The sequence below is a fragment of the Oncorhynchus kisutch genome, linkage group LG23, assembly GCF_002021735.2.
Source record: "Oncorhynchus kisutch isolate 150728-3 linkage group LG23, Okis_V2, whole genome shotgun sequence".
NCBI classification, from domain to species: Eukaryota; Metazoa; Chordata; class Actinopteri; order Salmoniformes; family Salmonidae; genus Oncorhynchus; species Oncorhynchus kisutch.
The window spans coordinates 13891011-13909744 of record NC_034196.2 but is presented as its reverse complement, the minus strand read 5'-3'; the positions used below and the strand labels follow the sequence as shown (position 1 = coordinate 13909744).

The 18734-nt window shown below is 42.9% G+C and overlaps 1 protein-coding gene across 1 annotated transcript in view; it reads left to right on the top strand.

Annotated features, from left to right (window-relative positions):
- antxr1b (ANTXR cell adhesion molecule 1b) overlaps positions 1 to 11578 on the top strand; it is a 35377-nt gene extending 23799 nt beyond the window's left edge. The window contains exons 18-19 of the mRNA XM_031803153.1: positions 3950 to 4030; positions 10015 to 11578. Coding sequence (XP_031659013.1) covers positions 3950 to 4030; positions 10015 to 10386 — 453 coding nt within the window. The 3' untranslated portion in view covers positions 10387 to 11578. The remainder of the gene's footprint in view (positions 1 to 3949; positions 4031 to 10014) is intronic.
- Positions 11579 to 18734: the final 7156 nt, after the last annotated feature.

Here is an 18734-nt window from a genome sequence, read left to right as displayed (position 1 = left end):
AAGGAAACAAGACTCATTAAGATCCGGTGTGCCCAATTAGTGGGCGCGGCCAACACACCTGAACACGCTTAACAAGATAGAGGTTAGTGAGAGTTTTGTTGACGCTGAGGACAGAATGTATATGTTTTAAAATAACATTCTTAGAATGTTAATGTTTTCTAGAACGTTGTTTCTTAATGTTCTTGAAACAATTTGAGAACATTGCTTTAAACAGAACCATGAGGAAACCTGTAGGAAATGGGCCTTATCCACATTCCATGATCGAGCGTTCTAAACACACTTCCTATCGGTTTGGCAATTTCCGGTCAGTCTAGTTGTTATCGACGATATAACGTTACCACCACTATGTCGCAGTTTTTTACTAGGTGTCTTCAGGACTTGCCTCAAATTAATATTGTACATCGAATTGGTACATCAGCCTCCAAGACTCCAGCTAGCAAGATTGAAAAGGGGTTCAAGATGTATATAGGAAGCTACATAGACAACTATGAAGGTGAGTACCAAGTCAGTGACATATATAACGTTAGCTAGCGACACTCATTAGCTAGCTAATTTAACTATTAACTGTAGCTAGCTAGTTAGTAAAATGATGTGACTTTGACTGAATCTACCTGAGAATGTGTGTGTTTTCGTAAAAAAAAAAAAATGTGTTTTCGTTAGCTTGGTTAAGTTATGCTTGCTAGCTATATTTGCTAGCTAAAAACAATTGTTATTCATGTCTTCTACACAGTATCTAACAAATATACATTGACAGGGGAGATCACCGTGAGGGCTGCCTGCCACAGGTCCATGAGGATGAGTGAAAAGCCGCACAGCATGAGAGTAGGGAAAGGTTATAGATAGCTACTAGGGGCCTTGTTAAACATCTCCTGTGAGACACTGTCATCATGGTCAAAATGTGTTGGAGACAGTGTCAACGTTTAATCTTATCAGAAGATAGATATTAAGGATGGGTCCCAATCCCAATTTAGAATTGCTCACTTAACAGGTTATTTGGTAAAGATCTGTTGATGCAGTGTTTGGTAGTTTTGTTACTGAAACACAATGTATTCCTGTATAGTTAAATGAGCCCCTAGTTAAGAAGACTAGACACTACTATGTTTATTGTTATTCATTCTCACTTCAGTCTTTCATCACACTTATCTTCACAGATGGTGTTAAAGCACTCCGTACCAGTGATAGTGGTCCAAAGCCACTGCTCCTGTGTTGCAGGAAGTGTTCTGTGTATGCAGACCATGGAGATGAAGAGGGGGCTGGCCATGGAGCCAGTGGCTGTACAGGAGTACTGCACACTGAAGAATGTTAACTTCTTTCCATGTGGCTTTGTAGTGCACCAAGATGCTCCATGGTTAGGATCCTCTCCAGATGGAATCATATTCGATCCCAGTGTGAGACCACACTGTCAGAGCAAAAACCAAGCCATGAGATCAAAGGAATTGTCCATAGAGCTCCGAGACAGAATTGTGTCCAGGCACAGATATGGGGAAGGGTACCAAAACATTTCTGCAGCATTGAAGGTCCCCAAGAACACACTGGCCTCCATCATTCTTAAATGGAAGACGTTTGGAACCACCAAGACTCTTTCTAGAGCTAGCCACCTGGCCAAACTGAGCAATCGGGGGAGAAGGGCCTTGGTCAGGGAGGTGACAAAGAACCCGATGGTCACTCTGACAGAGCTCTAGAGTTCCTCTGTGGAGATGGGAGAACATTCGAGAAGGACAACCATCTCTGCAGCACTCCACCAATCAGGCCTTTATGGTAGAGTGGCCATACGGAAGCCACTCCTCAGTAAAAGCACATGACCGCCCTCTTGGAGTTTGCCAAAAGGCACCTAAAGACTCTCAGACCATGAGCAACAAGATTCTCTAGTCTGATGAAACCAAAATTGAACTCTTTGGCCTGAATGCCAAGCATCACGTCTGGAGGAAACCTGACACCATCCCTACGGTGAAGCATGGTGCTGGCAGCATCATGCTGTAGGGATGTTTTTCAGCGGCATGGACTGGTATGCTAGTCAGGATCGAGGCCAAGCTCAACGGTGCAAAGTACATGAGATCCTTGATGAAAATCTTCCAACAGGACAATGACACTAAGCACACAAACAAGACAACGTAGGAGTGGCTTCGGGACAAGTCTCTGAATGTCCTTGAGTGGCCCAGCCAGAGCCCGGCTTAAACACAATCTAATGTCTCTGGAATGACCTACAAATAGCTCCCCATCCACCCGGACAGAGTTTGAGAGGATCTGCAGAGAGGAATGGGAGAAACTCCCCAAATACAGGTGTGCCAAGCTTGTAGCGTCATACCCAAGAAGACTAGGCTGTAATCGATGCCAAAGGTGCTATAACAAAGTACTGCGTAAAGGGTCCGAATAGTTATGAAAATGTAATATTTTATTTATTAAATTTGAAAAAAAGTTTTTGCTTTGTCATTATGAGGTATTGTAAGTAGATTGATGAGGAAAAAATATAATTTAATACATTTTAGAATAAAGGTGTAATGTAACAAAATGTGGAAAAAGTCAAGGGGTCTGAATACTTTCTGAACGCACTCTATATACTGTATATATTAGACATAGATTATCAAGTGCAAACTATCTACCAATCAGGTTTGGGGTCGATTAGGAAAATTCTGAATTGAATTCAAACTATGAATTTGAATTGGCCACACCCCACAGGAAGCAGAATTTGAAATGAATTTCAATTAAATGAAATAGAATTGAAATCAAAGCAATTCAACTGAGAAGTGAAACCTGAGTCTCATTCCTTTGACAAATCTTTTATCAAAAGGCCACATACAGTACTAATTCAAAGAATACACATACCACTTGAAATATTAGTTTGATTGTAACTCAAAGACCTCAACCAGTATTTTTCTTTGTCATGAGATGTTGGGGCTCCCAAGTGGCGCAGCGGTCTGTCATCCCAGTGCTTGAGGCATCACTACAGACACTCTGGTTTCGATTCCAGGCTGGATCACAACCGGCCGTCATTGGGAGTCCCATAGGGCGGCGCACAACTGGCCCAGCATTGGCCGGTGTAGGCCATCATTGTAAATAAGAAATGTGTTCTTAAATGACTTGCTTAAATTTGAAAAAAGAATATATACAAATATTCTATTTTTCCCTTCCATACTACAATGTCCGATCGAATGCATCCTGGGAAATGTTTTTTTTTTTCCTATTTAAAAACATTAAGGGAATTATTAATCATAGACAACCCACAACACAATCTTATAATATTTCCAGACCTCTAATTGTTTCTGATTTTTTTAGGAGAATGTTTCAACCTTATGCTACCTGGTATAAACATTTATGGTGATTGTGTAGTATAAATAAGCCATTTAAATGTAATTTAATTACATTCTACTTCCTCTAATTCAAATTATGCTTCCTGTGGGGTGTGGCCAATTCAAATTCAATTAAGATTTAAGAATTGAATTGGAATTAAAGAGAGATTTGCAAACTCAATTCAGAATTGACTCCAACCCCTACCAAAACCCAATCTATGATCAAAACACTTCTTAATTAGTTGCAGCCTTCCTGAAGTGTCATTGTTTCCAGGAAGTTTGCTTCAAAACATCCCAGTCAGCTGGATGAGTGGTTATATGAACCAGACATGAACTGAGCTGACCTCAGGAAGATGAAATCTGCAGAGCAGAGGGAAGCTGGTACTAGTCCCAACACAATACATTCTTTGCCCTTTATCTCTACTTACTCTCCTCACTGACTATTATTATGTCATGGAGCTTAGCTTTTGATAGTCAGCCAGCCAGACACACACAGATAGTTGTTAGACTGATCTAAAGACCTGTTTACTGGCATATACAGAATAGAAACAAACCAGAGCGGAGTAAAGCATCTGACAGACATTCAGGCAGGTAATATTGTTATCATATTGTCATCTATGTGACATTCTTCTCTTTCATTTATTGTGCCCATCTCTGTTCAGGGCAAGCTGGATGCTCTGTGGGTGTTTCTGAGGAAAGGATATGATAGGGTGTCTCTGATGAGACCCTATCCTGGAGACAAGGTAAGACACAAAAAACAAACGGCATAGAGAAAGACACGTCCCACACTTGCTACCAGCTGTCACTGCACTGTACGGGATGATACGAGGATATGCAGAGTCATGGAAGGCACTTTTAGCAACTCATTAAGAAAGCCGGTGTGTGACTGAGGCTTACATGTAGGTCAGAGAAGGATCGCTTCCAGGGGCTTTTCCTTCAGAGCTCTTCTAAGGGATGGTAAGGCCCACTGGCCCAGCACTTCATTATACTGTTATGTAAGAAAATTATTTTTAAAAATGCAATCAGATGAAACCATTTAGGAGGTAGAGACCACAATATGTAATGCCTAGGCCCACTCCGTTGCAAATCCTCAACAGAAAGAACTCAAACCCCTGGAAAATTGTGGGAAAGAAGGAGGTCTGGAGCCAAGACCACAGTCAGAGGAGCAAAGCAGACAGAATGGAAAATAGAGAGGGGGAGGCTTCAGTACCATCTTTATTTTTTATTCTCTTTTTGCACATTACATTTTCTTTTGCAATGGTTCTTCCAGCAGTTTTTTTCAAAAAAATCTCCATCAAAACTATTCCACCAGGCAGCTGAGGAGAGGGAATTTTGATGAACTCCTTAAACTCATCACGTTGGCAATTTTGGAAGCCAATTAAAGCTTTTAAATGCCTTCAATGCCCATTTCTTCATTAAATCTGCCCGGGCCAAATGCTTTTAAAACACTTCCTGCCAGGCAGTGAATAATCCACTAGAAAGGTTGCAGCTGATTGTAATAATAACGGTGTACAGACAGAGCGGCTGTGAGGAAGGCATAACGTATCCTGGCATATACAGGCTGAAGAAGCTGAGGTGCTAATATTGCTCCAACCTGAAGGAATGTGTTTAAATCTGCTGAAGCCATTAAGGACAGATGACTAGTCACTACCCACATCCCCACCTTCCCGTAACTCAAGCCTAGCTGGGAGTTTTGTTTTTATATGGCCTCAATGACAGCTGTGGATAGTAGGATAGGGCGAACCATCCACACAATTTCCTCCCTTCCCATCTTTCATAAGCTGTTGCTACCTCATTAAATCTCATTGTTTTTGTATGACTGAATTGAAGATTTACAGCCAAACAAAAGACGAGATGGAGTCAGCATAATATTCAGAAAGGAAAACAATGAAGATGATAATGAGAGATTGGTCATACTAATTAGAATATGTTAAAAGATTCATCCACCCAGGACACATACATTAACATTGAGGAAAATACATGGTCAGTAACAGGCCTCATTAGGATATGTGTTGATGATAATGTATCCACGATAAACAATCCGGACATACCCCAAACTAATGGAGATATCCGTACCATGCTAGAGCCTGTACTGCAGCATTCAATGTCAGCAGAATGAACCCCGATGACTCCATGGTGTGTGACATGTACAAGGCAAGCATGTACGAGCTCCGCAAATCCATTAGGGATGCAAAAAGTTCATACAGACTCAATTGATGTTTGGACAACTCAGACTCTCAATGAATCTGGCAAGGACTACAGACCATCTCGGACTACAAAGGCAAATCCAGCTGTGGTACCCACCGAAGCCTCCCCCCCAGACGAGCTCAACACATTCTATGCTCGCTTCGAAGCAGACAATACCGAGCCATCCTGGAGGACTCTCGCTGCTCCGGACGATCAGGTGCTTTTGCTCTCCGAGGCTGATGTGAGGGAAAACTCTCAAAAGAGTGAACACCTAGATGGCATCCCTGGCTGCTTCTTCAGAGTGTGTGCTGACCAGCTGGCGTACGTCTTCTCTGACATCTTCAACCTGTCCCTCTTCTAGGCTGTAGTCTCCACCTGCTTCAAGGAGACCATCATCATCCCAGTGCCAAAGAAAAACTAAGTGACATGCCCAAATGACTATCGCCCCCATCGCACTCACTCCATCATGAAGTGCCTCGAGAGGCTGGTCGTGGCCCACATCAAGGCCCAGGCACACTGGACCCACTCCAATTTACCTACTGCTCCAACAGATCCCTGGAAGATGCCATTTCCATCTCTATTCATACGGATGTTACACATCTGGACAAAAGGAACCCTTATGTGAGAATGCTGTTCATTGACTACAGTTCAGCATTCAACACTATTGTTCCCTCCATGTCAGAGCCTGGGTCTGGACACCACCCTCTGCAACTGGATCCTGGACTTCCTGATAGGCAGACCAGACCGCATGTTGTGAGGATTGGCAACAACACCTCCTCCACACTGACTCTTAACACAGGGGCCCCCCAGGGGTGTGTCCTCAGCCCTCTACTGTACTCCCTGTTAGAGGTCTTCATTGATCCACTTGTACCCGAATACCCGAGACACGATCCGGGACCTGAGCGGGTTCAGATCCAGAATTCTAAATAATGTCACAGGTCTGGGTCGGATCTGATATGATTGTCACAGGTCTTGGGGTAGGTGTAATTTTAACGGACATGTTCAAAAGTTTGGGGTCACTTAGAAATATCCTTGTTTTTGAAAGAAAAGCAAAAACAATTGTCCATTAAAATAACATAAAATTGATCAGAAATACAGTGTAGACGTTGTTAATGTTGTAAATGACTATTGTAGCTGGAAACAGCATAATAAGGCACGGCCCCATGTCACAAGGATCTGTACACAATTCTTGGAAGCTGAAAATGTCCCAGTTCTTCCATGGCCTGCATACTCACCAGACATGTCACCCATTGAGCATGTTTGGGATGCTCTGGACCAACGTGTACGACAGAGGGTTCCAGTTCCAACCAATATCCAGCAACTTCACACAGCCATTGAAGTGGAGTGAGACAACATTCCACAGGTCACAATCAACAGCCTGATCAACTCTATGCGAAGGAGATATGTCGCGCTGCATGAGCCAAATGGTGGTCACACCAGATACTGACTGGTTTTCTGATCCATGGCCCTACTTATTTTTTACTTATTGTGGGAAAGAAGAAGCCTTGTGAAGTCATGTGAAATCCATAGATTAGGGCCGAATGAATTTATTTCAATTGACTAATTTCCTTATATGAACTGTAGCTCAGTAAAATTGTTGCATGTTGCATTTATATTTTTGTTCAGTGTAGTTCACTCATATCCATTCCCCTATGACAGTGTAGAAGTAGTACCATAACCTGTCCAATAAATGGCAAGGTGTAGGCCTGTTCAAAGCACAAACAAATCTGGATTCTGTGATCTTAATATTGTGGTATCTGGATCAGAATGATCTTATCTGATCCTTTTCTGAAAAACTTGGTCAAAATCAATCAGATTGTATGGCAAAAAAAGGGGATTACAATATCCAGGTCATTCTAAATCAAATCAAATGTTATTTGTCACATACACATGGTTAGCAGATGTTAATGCGAATGTAGCGAAATGCTTCTGCTTCTAGTTCCGACAATGCAGGAATATCCAATGAGTAATCTAACCTAACAATTTCACAACAACTACCTTATACACACACAAGTGTAAAGGAATGAATAAGAATATGTAAATGAAAAAATATGAGTGCTGGTATAGAACGGCATAGGCAAGATGCAGTAGATGGTATAGAGTACAGTATATACATATGAGATGAGTAATGTAGGGTATGTAAACATTATATAAAGTTTTTTTTTTTTTTTAAGGCCCAGGTTATGTTTCTGCATTTATTTGACACTACTCAATATAACAACTGACTGGATACATTTACCCTACATGACCAAAAGTATGTGGACGCCTGCTCGTCGAATATCTCATACCAAAATGATGAGCATTAATATAAAGTTGGTCCCCCCTTTGCTGCTATAACAGCCTCCACTCTTCTGTCAAGGCTTTCCACTAGATGTTGGAACATTGCTGCGGGGACTTGGTTCCATTCAGCCACGAGAGCATTAATGAGGTCGGGCACTGATGTTGAGCAATTAGGCTTGGCTCGCAGTCAGTGTTCCAATTCATCCCAAAGGTGTTCGATGGGGTTGAGGTCAGGGATTTGTGCAGGCCAGTCAAGTTCTTCCACACCAATCTTGACAAACCATTTCTGCATGGATCTCGATTTGTGCACCACGAAAAAAAGCCCCAGACCATTATTCCTCCTCCACCAAACTTTACCGTTGGCACTATGCATTGGGTCAGGTAGCTTCCTAGAATCTGCCAAACCTAGATTCGTCTGTTGGACTGCCAGATGGTGACGTGTGATGGTCCACTGCTCCAGAGTCCAATGGCGACGAGCTTTACACCACTCCAGCCGATGCTTGGCTTTGTGTATGGTGAGGTTAGGCTTGTGTGCGGCTGCTCGGCCATGGAAGCCCATGTCATGAAGCTCCCGTTTAACAGTTCTTGTGCTGTCGTTGCTGTCAGAGGCAGTTTGGAACTCGGTAGTGAGTGTTGCAACCGAGGACAGATGGTTTTTATGTGCTATGTGCTTTAGCACTCAGTGGTTTCGTTCTGTGAGCCTGTGTGGCCTACCACTTCACGGCCGTTGTTGCTCCTAGACGTTTCCACTTCACAATAACAGCACTTACAGTTGTCTGGGACAGCTCTACCAGGGCAGAAATTTGACGAATTGACTTGCTGGAAAAGTGGCATCTTATGATGGTGCCATGTTGAAAGTCACTGAGCTCTTCAGTAAGGCCATTGTTTTATTTTTTTAAATATTTTTATTTATTTTTTTATTTCACCTTTATTTAACCAGGTAGGCTAGTTGAGAACAAGTTCTCATTTGCAACTGCGACCTGGCCAAGATAAAGCATAGCAGTGTGAGCATACAACAAAGAGTTACACATGGAGTAAACAATTAACAAGTCAATAACACAGTAGAAAACAAAGGGGGGGTCTATATACAATGTGTGCAAAAGGCATGAGGAGGTAGGCAAATAATTACAATTTTGCAGATTAACACTGGAGTGATAAATGATCAGATGGTCATGTACAGGTAGAGATATTGGTGTGCAAAAGAGCAGAAAAGTAAATAAATAAAAACAGTATGGGGATGAGGTAGGTGAAAAAGGGTGGGCTATTTACCAATAGACTATGTACAGCTGCAGCGATCGGTTAGCTGCTCAGATAGCTGATGTTTGAAGTTGGTGAGGGAGATAAAAGTCTCCAACTTCAGCGATTTTTGCAATTCGTTCCAGTCACAGGCAGCAGAGTACTGGAACGAAAGGCGGCCAAATGAGGTGTTGGCTTTAGGGATGATCAGTGAGATACACCTGCTGGAGCGCGTGCTACGGATGGGTGTTGCCATCGTGACCAGTGAGCTGAGATAAGGCGGAGCTTTACCTAGCATGGACTTGTAGATGACCTGGAGCCAGTGGGTCTGGCGACGAATATGTAGCGAGGGCCAGCCGACTAGAGCATACAAGTCGCAGTGGTGGGTGGTATAAGGTGCTTTAGTGACAAAACGGATGGCACTGTGATAGACTGCATCCAGTTTGCTGAGTAGAGTGTTGGAAGCCATTTTGTAGATGACATCGCCGAAGTCGAGGTGTACTGACAATGTTTGTTTGAGATTGCATGGCTGTGTTCTCAATTTTATACACTTTTCAGCAATGGGTGTGGCTGAAATAGCCAAATCTACTAAGGGGTGTCCACAGTATTGCAGTAAATTTAACGTAATGAAGCTTTAATTACCAGAATAAAGAACGTTTTTTTTAAGCCTCCCCATTTTAGTTACATTTGAAATATCTGTTGTAGTGCCTTTCACCTTTCTAAATCCACCCTTTCTGTGGGTTCAAGATTATCCTGATTTTCTGCATCAAAACTATATTAAATCACTGCCTTTAGAATTTTGAAAAATGCGAAATCAACATTTAATCCTGATTCAAGGTCAGATTGGATTACTGAATCCTTATCCGGAAGTTCATAATGTAATTTTTTCGTTTTTAAATAACAAATTCTAACATTTAATCGAATTCGATTGCTAAAATTGAAAAAAGTGTTTAATAAACTGGGCCCTGATGACTGCCTCTTATTGCTCTCTTCCCTGTGTTTATTCCCCTCTCCTAATTTACAGGGCAGGTGCATTAGCTTCACCCGGGTGAAATCCTACCCGGCTCCTCGTTATCCAATCTACCACCAGCCCTCAACGCCAATCTACAGTCTGCCTCACACCTACAGTCACGCTTCCTCACATGGCAACCTCTCCCACATGCCCCCCTCTCCCACCTCCACTCTTCCACCCCTGCCATCCACTCCCCCTCCGTCCTGCATCACCCCCCCTCCTTACACCCCCCATCCAAACCAAGCTCTGCCCCCAACTTCTGTAAGTCCTCCCCTACCTGCTGCTCCACCCAATCCTCCACCTGTTTTTTCTCAGGCCCCACCCTCATGCAGAGCCCCTCCCCCTTCCCGCCCTCCCCCACACCCATCTGACCAATTTCTCTGAGGAAAAAGAAAGGAAGGAAGGCCAATGCATCTGTTAAAGAACTGAGCTGCAAGGACCCTGAGGGCCCCTGACAATGTCCCGAATACTGTGCCTTTCTCTTCTCCACCAATCCAAACCACTATCAACAGATTGACAGGCAGGACAGCAAGTCCAGCTCTACTTCACTCAACGGTTCAGAGAGAAGCTGAGCAATTGATCTGTAAAACAAAGTTCCATTAGATTTTCCATGTTCTCTATTCTAACTGATCAGGAAGTTGTATAATTTTTTACTGTAAGACTCACAAGACTACAGTGAAGTTAATACCAACTCTTTACTGCTTTGCTTAATCAATGGAAACAGAATATTGACATCTTTAGCAGAAGGGATAAACAAAGTATTTCACAAGTTAAAAGATCAATGGCTTAGCTTTTAACTCTGTCTTTTATGTGTTATATAGTTACATCTTACATGTTGATTGATACAAACCTATGTGTATTATGGATGAATCACTGAATGATAAAAAAATAAATCAATAAGTATATTGCAAGGAATGACAAACATGTCAGACACATTAGCAATGAGGAAAACCTCTGACTGGGGAAGAACGGATTACTTTATTTGCTTGTTTACACAGAAATCATGTGAAGAGTTAAAGCCAAAGGAATGAAAAGCATGTCCTGTGGACTGTTAAATGCACAATACGTGATTTCAACAGCCGGATCCTGCTACTTGAGCTGATGGATGGAGCTTATTGATATTTTGAACCTTTACATTGTTACAAAAAACAATAGCAACCTTAGATATTGGGTTATGACAGTTGTACTGAGCTCATACGACATTATTGTAATATATGTCATTAATTCAAATTACCATTGGAAATCTCCAAATCTGACAGATTATGCCTTTAAAAATCAGCATGGCTGACCTACCATTGGCCAAATCAGGGACCAGCCAGAGCACACTGACCTTTTGATGTGACCTTTGGCTGTTGTTAAATGGGGAATTTTGGTTGTGTAACAATTCCTACAGCAGAACTAGGAATTAGGATCTCTGTGAATCCACTAGGGTCTAATTCCATTTCCAATCCAGATAAGTGTGTATTGAATGTGCTTACTGAGTACCTCCAATTAATGTATAGAATGTACAGAATGTATCCAAAACCAGCCAGGCCTTTTTTTTCCAGATTGTAATAAAATTGAATTTCAGAACAAAGATGGCCTGTTATGTCATTCATTATCACTTTTGCTGATAAGCTTCACCTATATTTTTTTTATTTTTTTATTTCACCTTTATTTAACCAGGTAGGCTAGTTGAGAACAAGTTCTCATTTGCAACTGCGACCTGGCCAAGATAAAGCATAGCAGTGTGAGCAGACAACAAAGAGTTACACATGGAGTAAACAATTAACAAGTCAATAACACAGTAGAAACCAAAGGGGGAGTCTATATACAATGTGTGCAAAAGGCATGAGGAGGTAGGCAAATAATTACAATTTTGCAGATTAACACTGGAGTGATGAATGATCAGATGGTCATGTACAGGTAGAGATATTGGTGTGCAAAAGAGCAGAAAAGTAAATAAATAAAAACAGTATGGGGATGAGGTAGGTGAAAAAGGGTGGGCTATTTAACAATAGACTATGTACAGCTGCAGCGATCGGTTAGCTGCTCAGATAGCTGATGTTTGAAGTTGGTGAGGGAGATAAAAGTCTCCAACTTCAGCGATTTTTGCAATTCGTTCCAGTCACAGGCAGCAGAGTACTGGAACGAAAGGCGGCAAAATGAGGTGTTGGCTTTAGGGATGATCAGTGAGATACACCCGCTACGGATGGGTGTTGCCATCGTGACCAGTGAGCTGAGATAAGGCAGAGCTTTACCTAGCATGGACTTGTAGATGACCTGGAGCCAGTGGGTCTGGCGACGAATATGTAGCGAGGGCCAGCCGACTAGAGCATACAAGTCGCAGTGGTGGGTGGTATAAGGTGCTTTAGTGACGAAACGGATGGCACTGTGATAGACTGCATCCAGTTTGCTGAGTAGAGTGTTGGAAGCCATTATGTAGATGACATCGCCGAAGTCGAGGATCGGTAGGATAGTCAGTTTTACTAGGGTAAGCTTGGCGGCGTGAGTGAAGGAGGCTTTGTTGCGGAATAGAAAGCCGACTCTTGATTTGATTTTCGATTGGAGATGTTTGATATGAGTCTGGAAGGAGAGTTTGCAGTCTAGCCAGACACCTAGGTACTTATAGACGTCCACATATTCTAGGTCGGAACCATCCAGGGTGGTGATGCTAGTCGGGCATGCGGGTGCAGGCAGCGACCGGTTGAAAAGCATGCATTTGGTTTTACTAGCGTTTAAGAGCAGTTGGAGGCCACGGAAGGAGTGTTGTATGGCATTGAAGCTTGTTTGGAGGATAGATAGCACAGTGTCCAAAGACGGGCCGAAGGTATATAGAATGGTGTCGTCTGCGTAGAGGTGGATCAGGGAATCGCCCGCAGCAAGAGCAACATCATTGATATACACAGAGAAAAGAGTCGGCCTGAGAATTGAACCCTGTGGCACCCCCATAGAGACTGCCAGAGGACCAGACAGCATGCCCTCCGATTTGACGCACTGAACTCTGTCTGCAAAGTAATTGGTGAACCAGGCAAGGCAGTCATCCGAAAAACCGAGGCTCCTGAGTCTGCCGATAAGAATATGGTGATTGACAGAGTCGAAAGCCTTGGCAAGGTCGATGAAGACGGCTGCACAGTACTGTCTTTTATCGATGGCGGTTATGATATCGTTGAGTACCTTGAGTGTGGCTGAGGTGCACCCATGACCGGCTCGGAAACCAGATTGCACAGCGGAGAAGGTGCGGTGGGATTCGAGATGGTCAGTGACCTGTTTGTTGACTTGGCTTTCGAAGACCTTAGATAGGCAGGGCAGGATGGATATAGGTCTGTAACAGTTTGGGTCCAGGGTGTCTCCCCCTTTGAAGAGGGGGATGACTGCGGCAGCTTTCCAATCCTTGGGGATCTCAGACGATATGAAAGAGAGGTTGAACAGGCTGGTAATAGGGGTTGCGACAATGGTGGCAGATAGTTTCAGAAATAGAGGGTCCAGATTGTCAAGCCCAGCTGATTTGTACGGGTCCAGGTTTTGCAGCTCTTTCAGAACATCTGCTATCTGGATTTGGTTAAAGGCGAACCTGGAGAGGCTTGGGCAAGGAGCTGCGGGGGGGGGCGGAGCTGTTGGCCGAGGTTGAAGTAGTCAGGCGGAAGGCATGGCCAGCCGTTGAGAAATGCTTATTGAAGTTTTCGATAATCATGGATTTATCAGTGGTGACCGTGTTACCTAGCCTCAGTGCAGTGGGCAGCTGGGAGGAGGTGCTCTTGTTCTCCATGGACTTCACGGTGTCCCAGAACTTTTTGGAGTTGGAGCTACAGGATGCAAACTTCTGCCTGAAGAAGCTGGCCTTAGCTTTCCTGACTGACTGCGTGTATTGGTTCCGGACTTCCCTGAACAGTTGCATATCACGGGGACTATTCGATGCTATTGCAGTCCGCCACAGGATGTTTTTGTGCTGGTCGAGGGCAGTCAGGTCTGGGGTGAACCAAGGGCTGTATCTGTTCTTAGTTCTGCATTTTTTGAACGGAGCATGCTTATCTAAAATGGTGAGGAAGTTACTTTTAAAGAATGACCAGGCATCCTCAACTGACGGGATGAGGTCAATGTCCTTCCAGGATACCCGGGCCAGGTCGATTAGAAAGGCCTGCTCACAGAAGTGTTTTAGGGAGCGTTTGACAGCGGCTCCGTAGCGGATACAGGCAATGAGGCAGTGATCGCTGAGATCCTGGTTGAAGACAGCGGAGGTGTATTTGGAGGGCCAGTTGGTCAGGATGACGTCTATGAGGGTGCCCTTGTTTACAGAGTTAGGGTTGTACCTGGTGGGTTCCTTGATGATTTGTGTGAGATTGAGGGCATCTAGCTTAGATTGTAGGACTGGCGGGGTGTTAAGCATATCCCAGTTTAGGTCACCTAACAGAACAAACTCTGAAGCTAGATGGGGGGCGATCAATTCACAAATGGTGTCCAGGGCACAGCTGGGAGCTGAGGGGGGTCGGTAGCAGGCGGCAACCGTGAGAGACTTATTTCTGGAGAGAGTAATTTTCAAAATTAGTAGTTCGAACTGTTTGGGTATGGACCTGGAAAGTATGACATTACTTTGCAGGCTAACTCCGCCCCCTTTGGCAGTTCTATCTTGACGGAAGATGTTATAGTTGGGTATGGAAATCTCTGAATTTTTGGTGGCCTTCCTGAGCCAGGATTCAGACACAGCAAGGACATCAGGGTTAGCAGAGTGTGCTAAAGCAGTGAGTAAAACAAACTTAGGGAGGAGGCTTCTGATGTTGACATGCATGAAACCAAGGCTTTTTCGATCACAGAAGTCAACAAATGAGAGTGCCGGGGGACATGCAGGGCCTGGGTTTACCTCCACATCACCCGCGGAACAGAGAAGGAGTAGTATGAGGGTGCGGCTAAAGGCTATCAAAACTGGTCGCCTAGAGCGTTGGGGACAGAGAATAAGAGGAGCAGGTTTCTGGGCATGGTAGAATATATTCAGGGCATAATGCGCAGACAGGGGTATGGTGGGGTGCGGGTACAGCGGAGGTAAGCCCAGGCACTGGGTGATGATGAGGGAGGTTGTATCTCTGGACATGCTGGTAGTAATGGGTGAGGTCACCGCATGTGTGGGAGGTGGGACAAAGGAGTTATCAGGGGCGTGAAGAGTGGAACTAGGGGCTCCATTGTGAACTAAAACAATGATAACTAACCTGAACAACAGTATACAAGGCATATTGACATTTGAGAGAGACATACAGCGAGGCATACAGTAATCACAGGTGTTGAATTGGGAATGCTAGCTAAAACAGTAGGTGAGACAACAGCTAATCAGCTAGCACAACAACAGCAGGTAAAATGGCGTAGACTAGGCAACGGGGCCAACAGATAGAACAAACAAGCAGAATGGAGTACCGTGATTAATGGACAGTCCAGCGTGCATCAGCTATGTAGCCAAGAGATCAGTGTCCAGGGGGCAGCGGTGGATGGGGCAGGGAAGCTGGCCTGGCGAGTGTTATCCAGGTAAAAAAAAACTAACAATGACTAAATAGCTTGTAGCTAGTTAGCTGGTTAGCTTCTAGCTTCTAGAACTAACCAAAAATACATACTGCATGAGAGCAGAGTAGACAGATAAAGTTCAGGAAAAGTAAGGACGCTGTAGGCTATTTTTAATTTAATTTTACCTTTATTTAACCAGGCAAGTCAGTTAAGAACACATTCTTAATTTTCAATGACGGCCTGGGAACAGTGGGTTAACTGCCTGTTCAGGGGCAGAACGACAGATTTGTACCTTGTCAGCTCGGGGGTTTGAAGGTTTCACAACCTTCCGGTTACTAGTCCAACGCTCTAACCACTAGGCTACCCTGCCGCCCCATTTCATGCGGCGGTACTTAACGTCAAACAGAATGCGTCTCAGAGGAAATAGCTAGACATGAATAATGCATTGAGAAGTCTGTACTGGGTTTGAGGTGAGACTGATAAATCAGTAAATAGCCCCTGTACAATGAGCTTTATGTGTTTGTAATATCATTTTAGATGAACTCTCATGTTATCTCCCGCTGCTCTCCCAGTTCATCTTCCCTGGCCCAGATAGACACACAAGAGGTGCGTTCAGTACAACAAAACAGAAACGGTACTGTACTGATCGACCAGTTGAAAAACTGTGTGATTATGGTGGCTTAGAGGGTTAATGTGTATGTAGTGTGCTGCACACAAGTTTTGACATTTCAAATGGTCACATCCATACGGATCAGGCCATACCCACCAAACAGAAGCAAACATACTTCAAAGACTGTTGAAGAATGGTGAGCACCGTTTGAAAGTGGTTTTCCTTTAACTTTCTACCTGGGCTTTGCCCCTTTCATATTTATTTTGATCCTGACAAACTCCCCAGTTCCTGCCAATGACAAGCATATCCATAACATGATGCTGCCACCACAATATTTCAAAATAGAGAGGGCTTCACGTTGTGTTTTGTTGTATTTGATTTGACCCAAACCTGTAGTTTTTGATTTAGAATGGATAACAGAACGGAAAATTTGTAATGGAATTTTTAACACAGGCTCCTTCTTTTCACTTTATCATACAGGCCAGTAATGTGGAGTGAATGCAATGTTTTTGATCTCTTTGTATTTAGGTATTGTGGTGGCAGCATCATGTTATGGGTATGCTTGTCACTGGCATATACTGAAGTGTGATAAAATCAAAAGAAATGAGAACAGACCCCAGGTAAAAAGTTAAGTCTTCCTCTTCTGAAAATTGAACCCTGGGATAGAGTTTTATTTTTGAGCATGACAATTACACAAATTTGAATGCCAAAAACACACTAGAATGGCTTTCCAAGGGGTGTTGCATGTTCGTGAATGGTCCAGTCTCAGTCCTGACTTAAATCAGCTTAAAAATCAGAAACAAAGCTTGAATATTGTTGTCCATCAATGATTCCCATCCAAATTTACTTCAGCAATTTTGACCCCAAAAAAGTGATATACAGTATGTTGTACAAGGTTGGAAGAATCTTTTTCAAAAGGATTCACAGCTGTAATGGCAGCCAAAGTGCTTCCACTAAGTATTAACTCCCAGGTGTGAAGACATACGCAATTGATACATCCTCATTTTGTATTATGTTAGTCATTTAAAAAAAAAAGTTCTATATTTTTTTCCATTAGTTTATGTAGATCGATAGGAATACAAAATGTAATTTAATCAATTTTATGATTACATTTTGAGGCAGCAACATGTGAAGACTGTGCAAGGGGTATGTAGACTTTGATTAGCGACTGTACTGTATATCCTTAATACCTCTGGATATAACCACCATCTGCCAAGACCCGGTGCAGTGTTCCTGCCAGCACAGAGACGATACACCTGCTCTACAAGATTCATACCCCAAACTACCTATGCTTAGAACACTTCCTGGATGCTGACCAAGTCATTTGCTTGAGTTAGCCACTGTTAACTCTAAGGCAAAATAGAAAATGCTTATCCAAATTTTTCCCAGACATGACACTGTGCAAATCTTATTAGTAACCCTAACATGTAATCCATATTGCTTTAGTCCTCAACTGGCAGCTTCATTAAATAGTACCCGCAAAACACCAATCTCAACGTTAACAGTGAAGAGGCGACTCCAGGATGATGGCCTTCTAGGTAGAGTTGTAAAAAAAAGCCATATCTCAGACTTGCCAATAAAAAGAAAAGATTAAGATGGGCAAAAGAACACAGACACTGGACAGAGGAACTCTGCCTAGAAGACCAGCATCCCGGAGTCACCTCTTCACTGTTGACGTTGAGACTGGTGTTTTGCGGGTACTATTTAATGAAGCTGCCAGTTGAGGACTTGAGGCGTGTGTTTCTCAAACTAGACACGCTAATGTACTTGTCCTCTAGCTCAGTTATGCACCGGGGCCTCCCACTCCTCTCTCTATTCTGGTTAGAGCCCATTTGCGCTGTTCTGTGAAGTACACCGCATGGTACGAGATCTTCAGTTTGTTGGCAATTTCTCACATGGAATAACCTTCATTTCTCAGAACAAGAATAGACTGGCCAGTTTCAGAAGAAAGTATTGTTTCTAGCCATTTTGAGCCTGTAAATCGAACCCAACTAGTCTAAAGAAGGCACGTTTTATTGCTTCTTTAAATCAGTACAACAGTTTATATCTGTGCTAACATAATTGCAAAAGGGTTTTCTAATGCTCAATTAGCCTTTTAAAATAATACACTTGGATTAGCTAACGCAGTGTGCCATTGGAACACAGGCATGATGGTTGCTGATAATGGGCCTCTGTACGCCTATGTAGATATTCCATAAAAAATCAGCCATTTCCAGCTACAATAGTCATTTACAACATTAACAATGTCAACACTGTATTTCTGATCAATTTTATGTTATTTTAATGGACATAAAATGTGTGTGTAATATATATATATATATATATATATATATATATATATATATATATATATATATATACACACACATACTGTACATACAGTTGAGGTCGGAGGTTTACATACACTTCGGTTGGAGTCATTTGGCAAATCGGTTAGGACATCTACTTTGTGCATAACACAAGTAATTTTCCCAACAATTGTTAACAGACTTATAAGTGAAGTAATCTTTCACTGTAACACAATTCCAGTGGGTCAGAAGTTTACCTACACTAAGTTGACTGTGCCTTTAAACAGCTTGGAAAATTCCAGAAAATTACGTCATGGCTTTAGAAGCTTCTGATAGGCTAATTGACATAATTTGAGTCAATTGGAGGT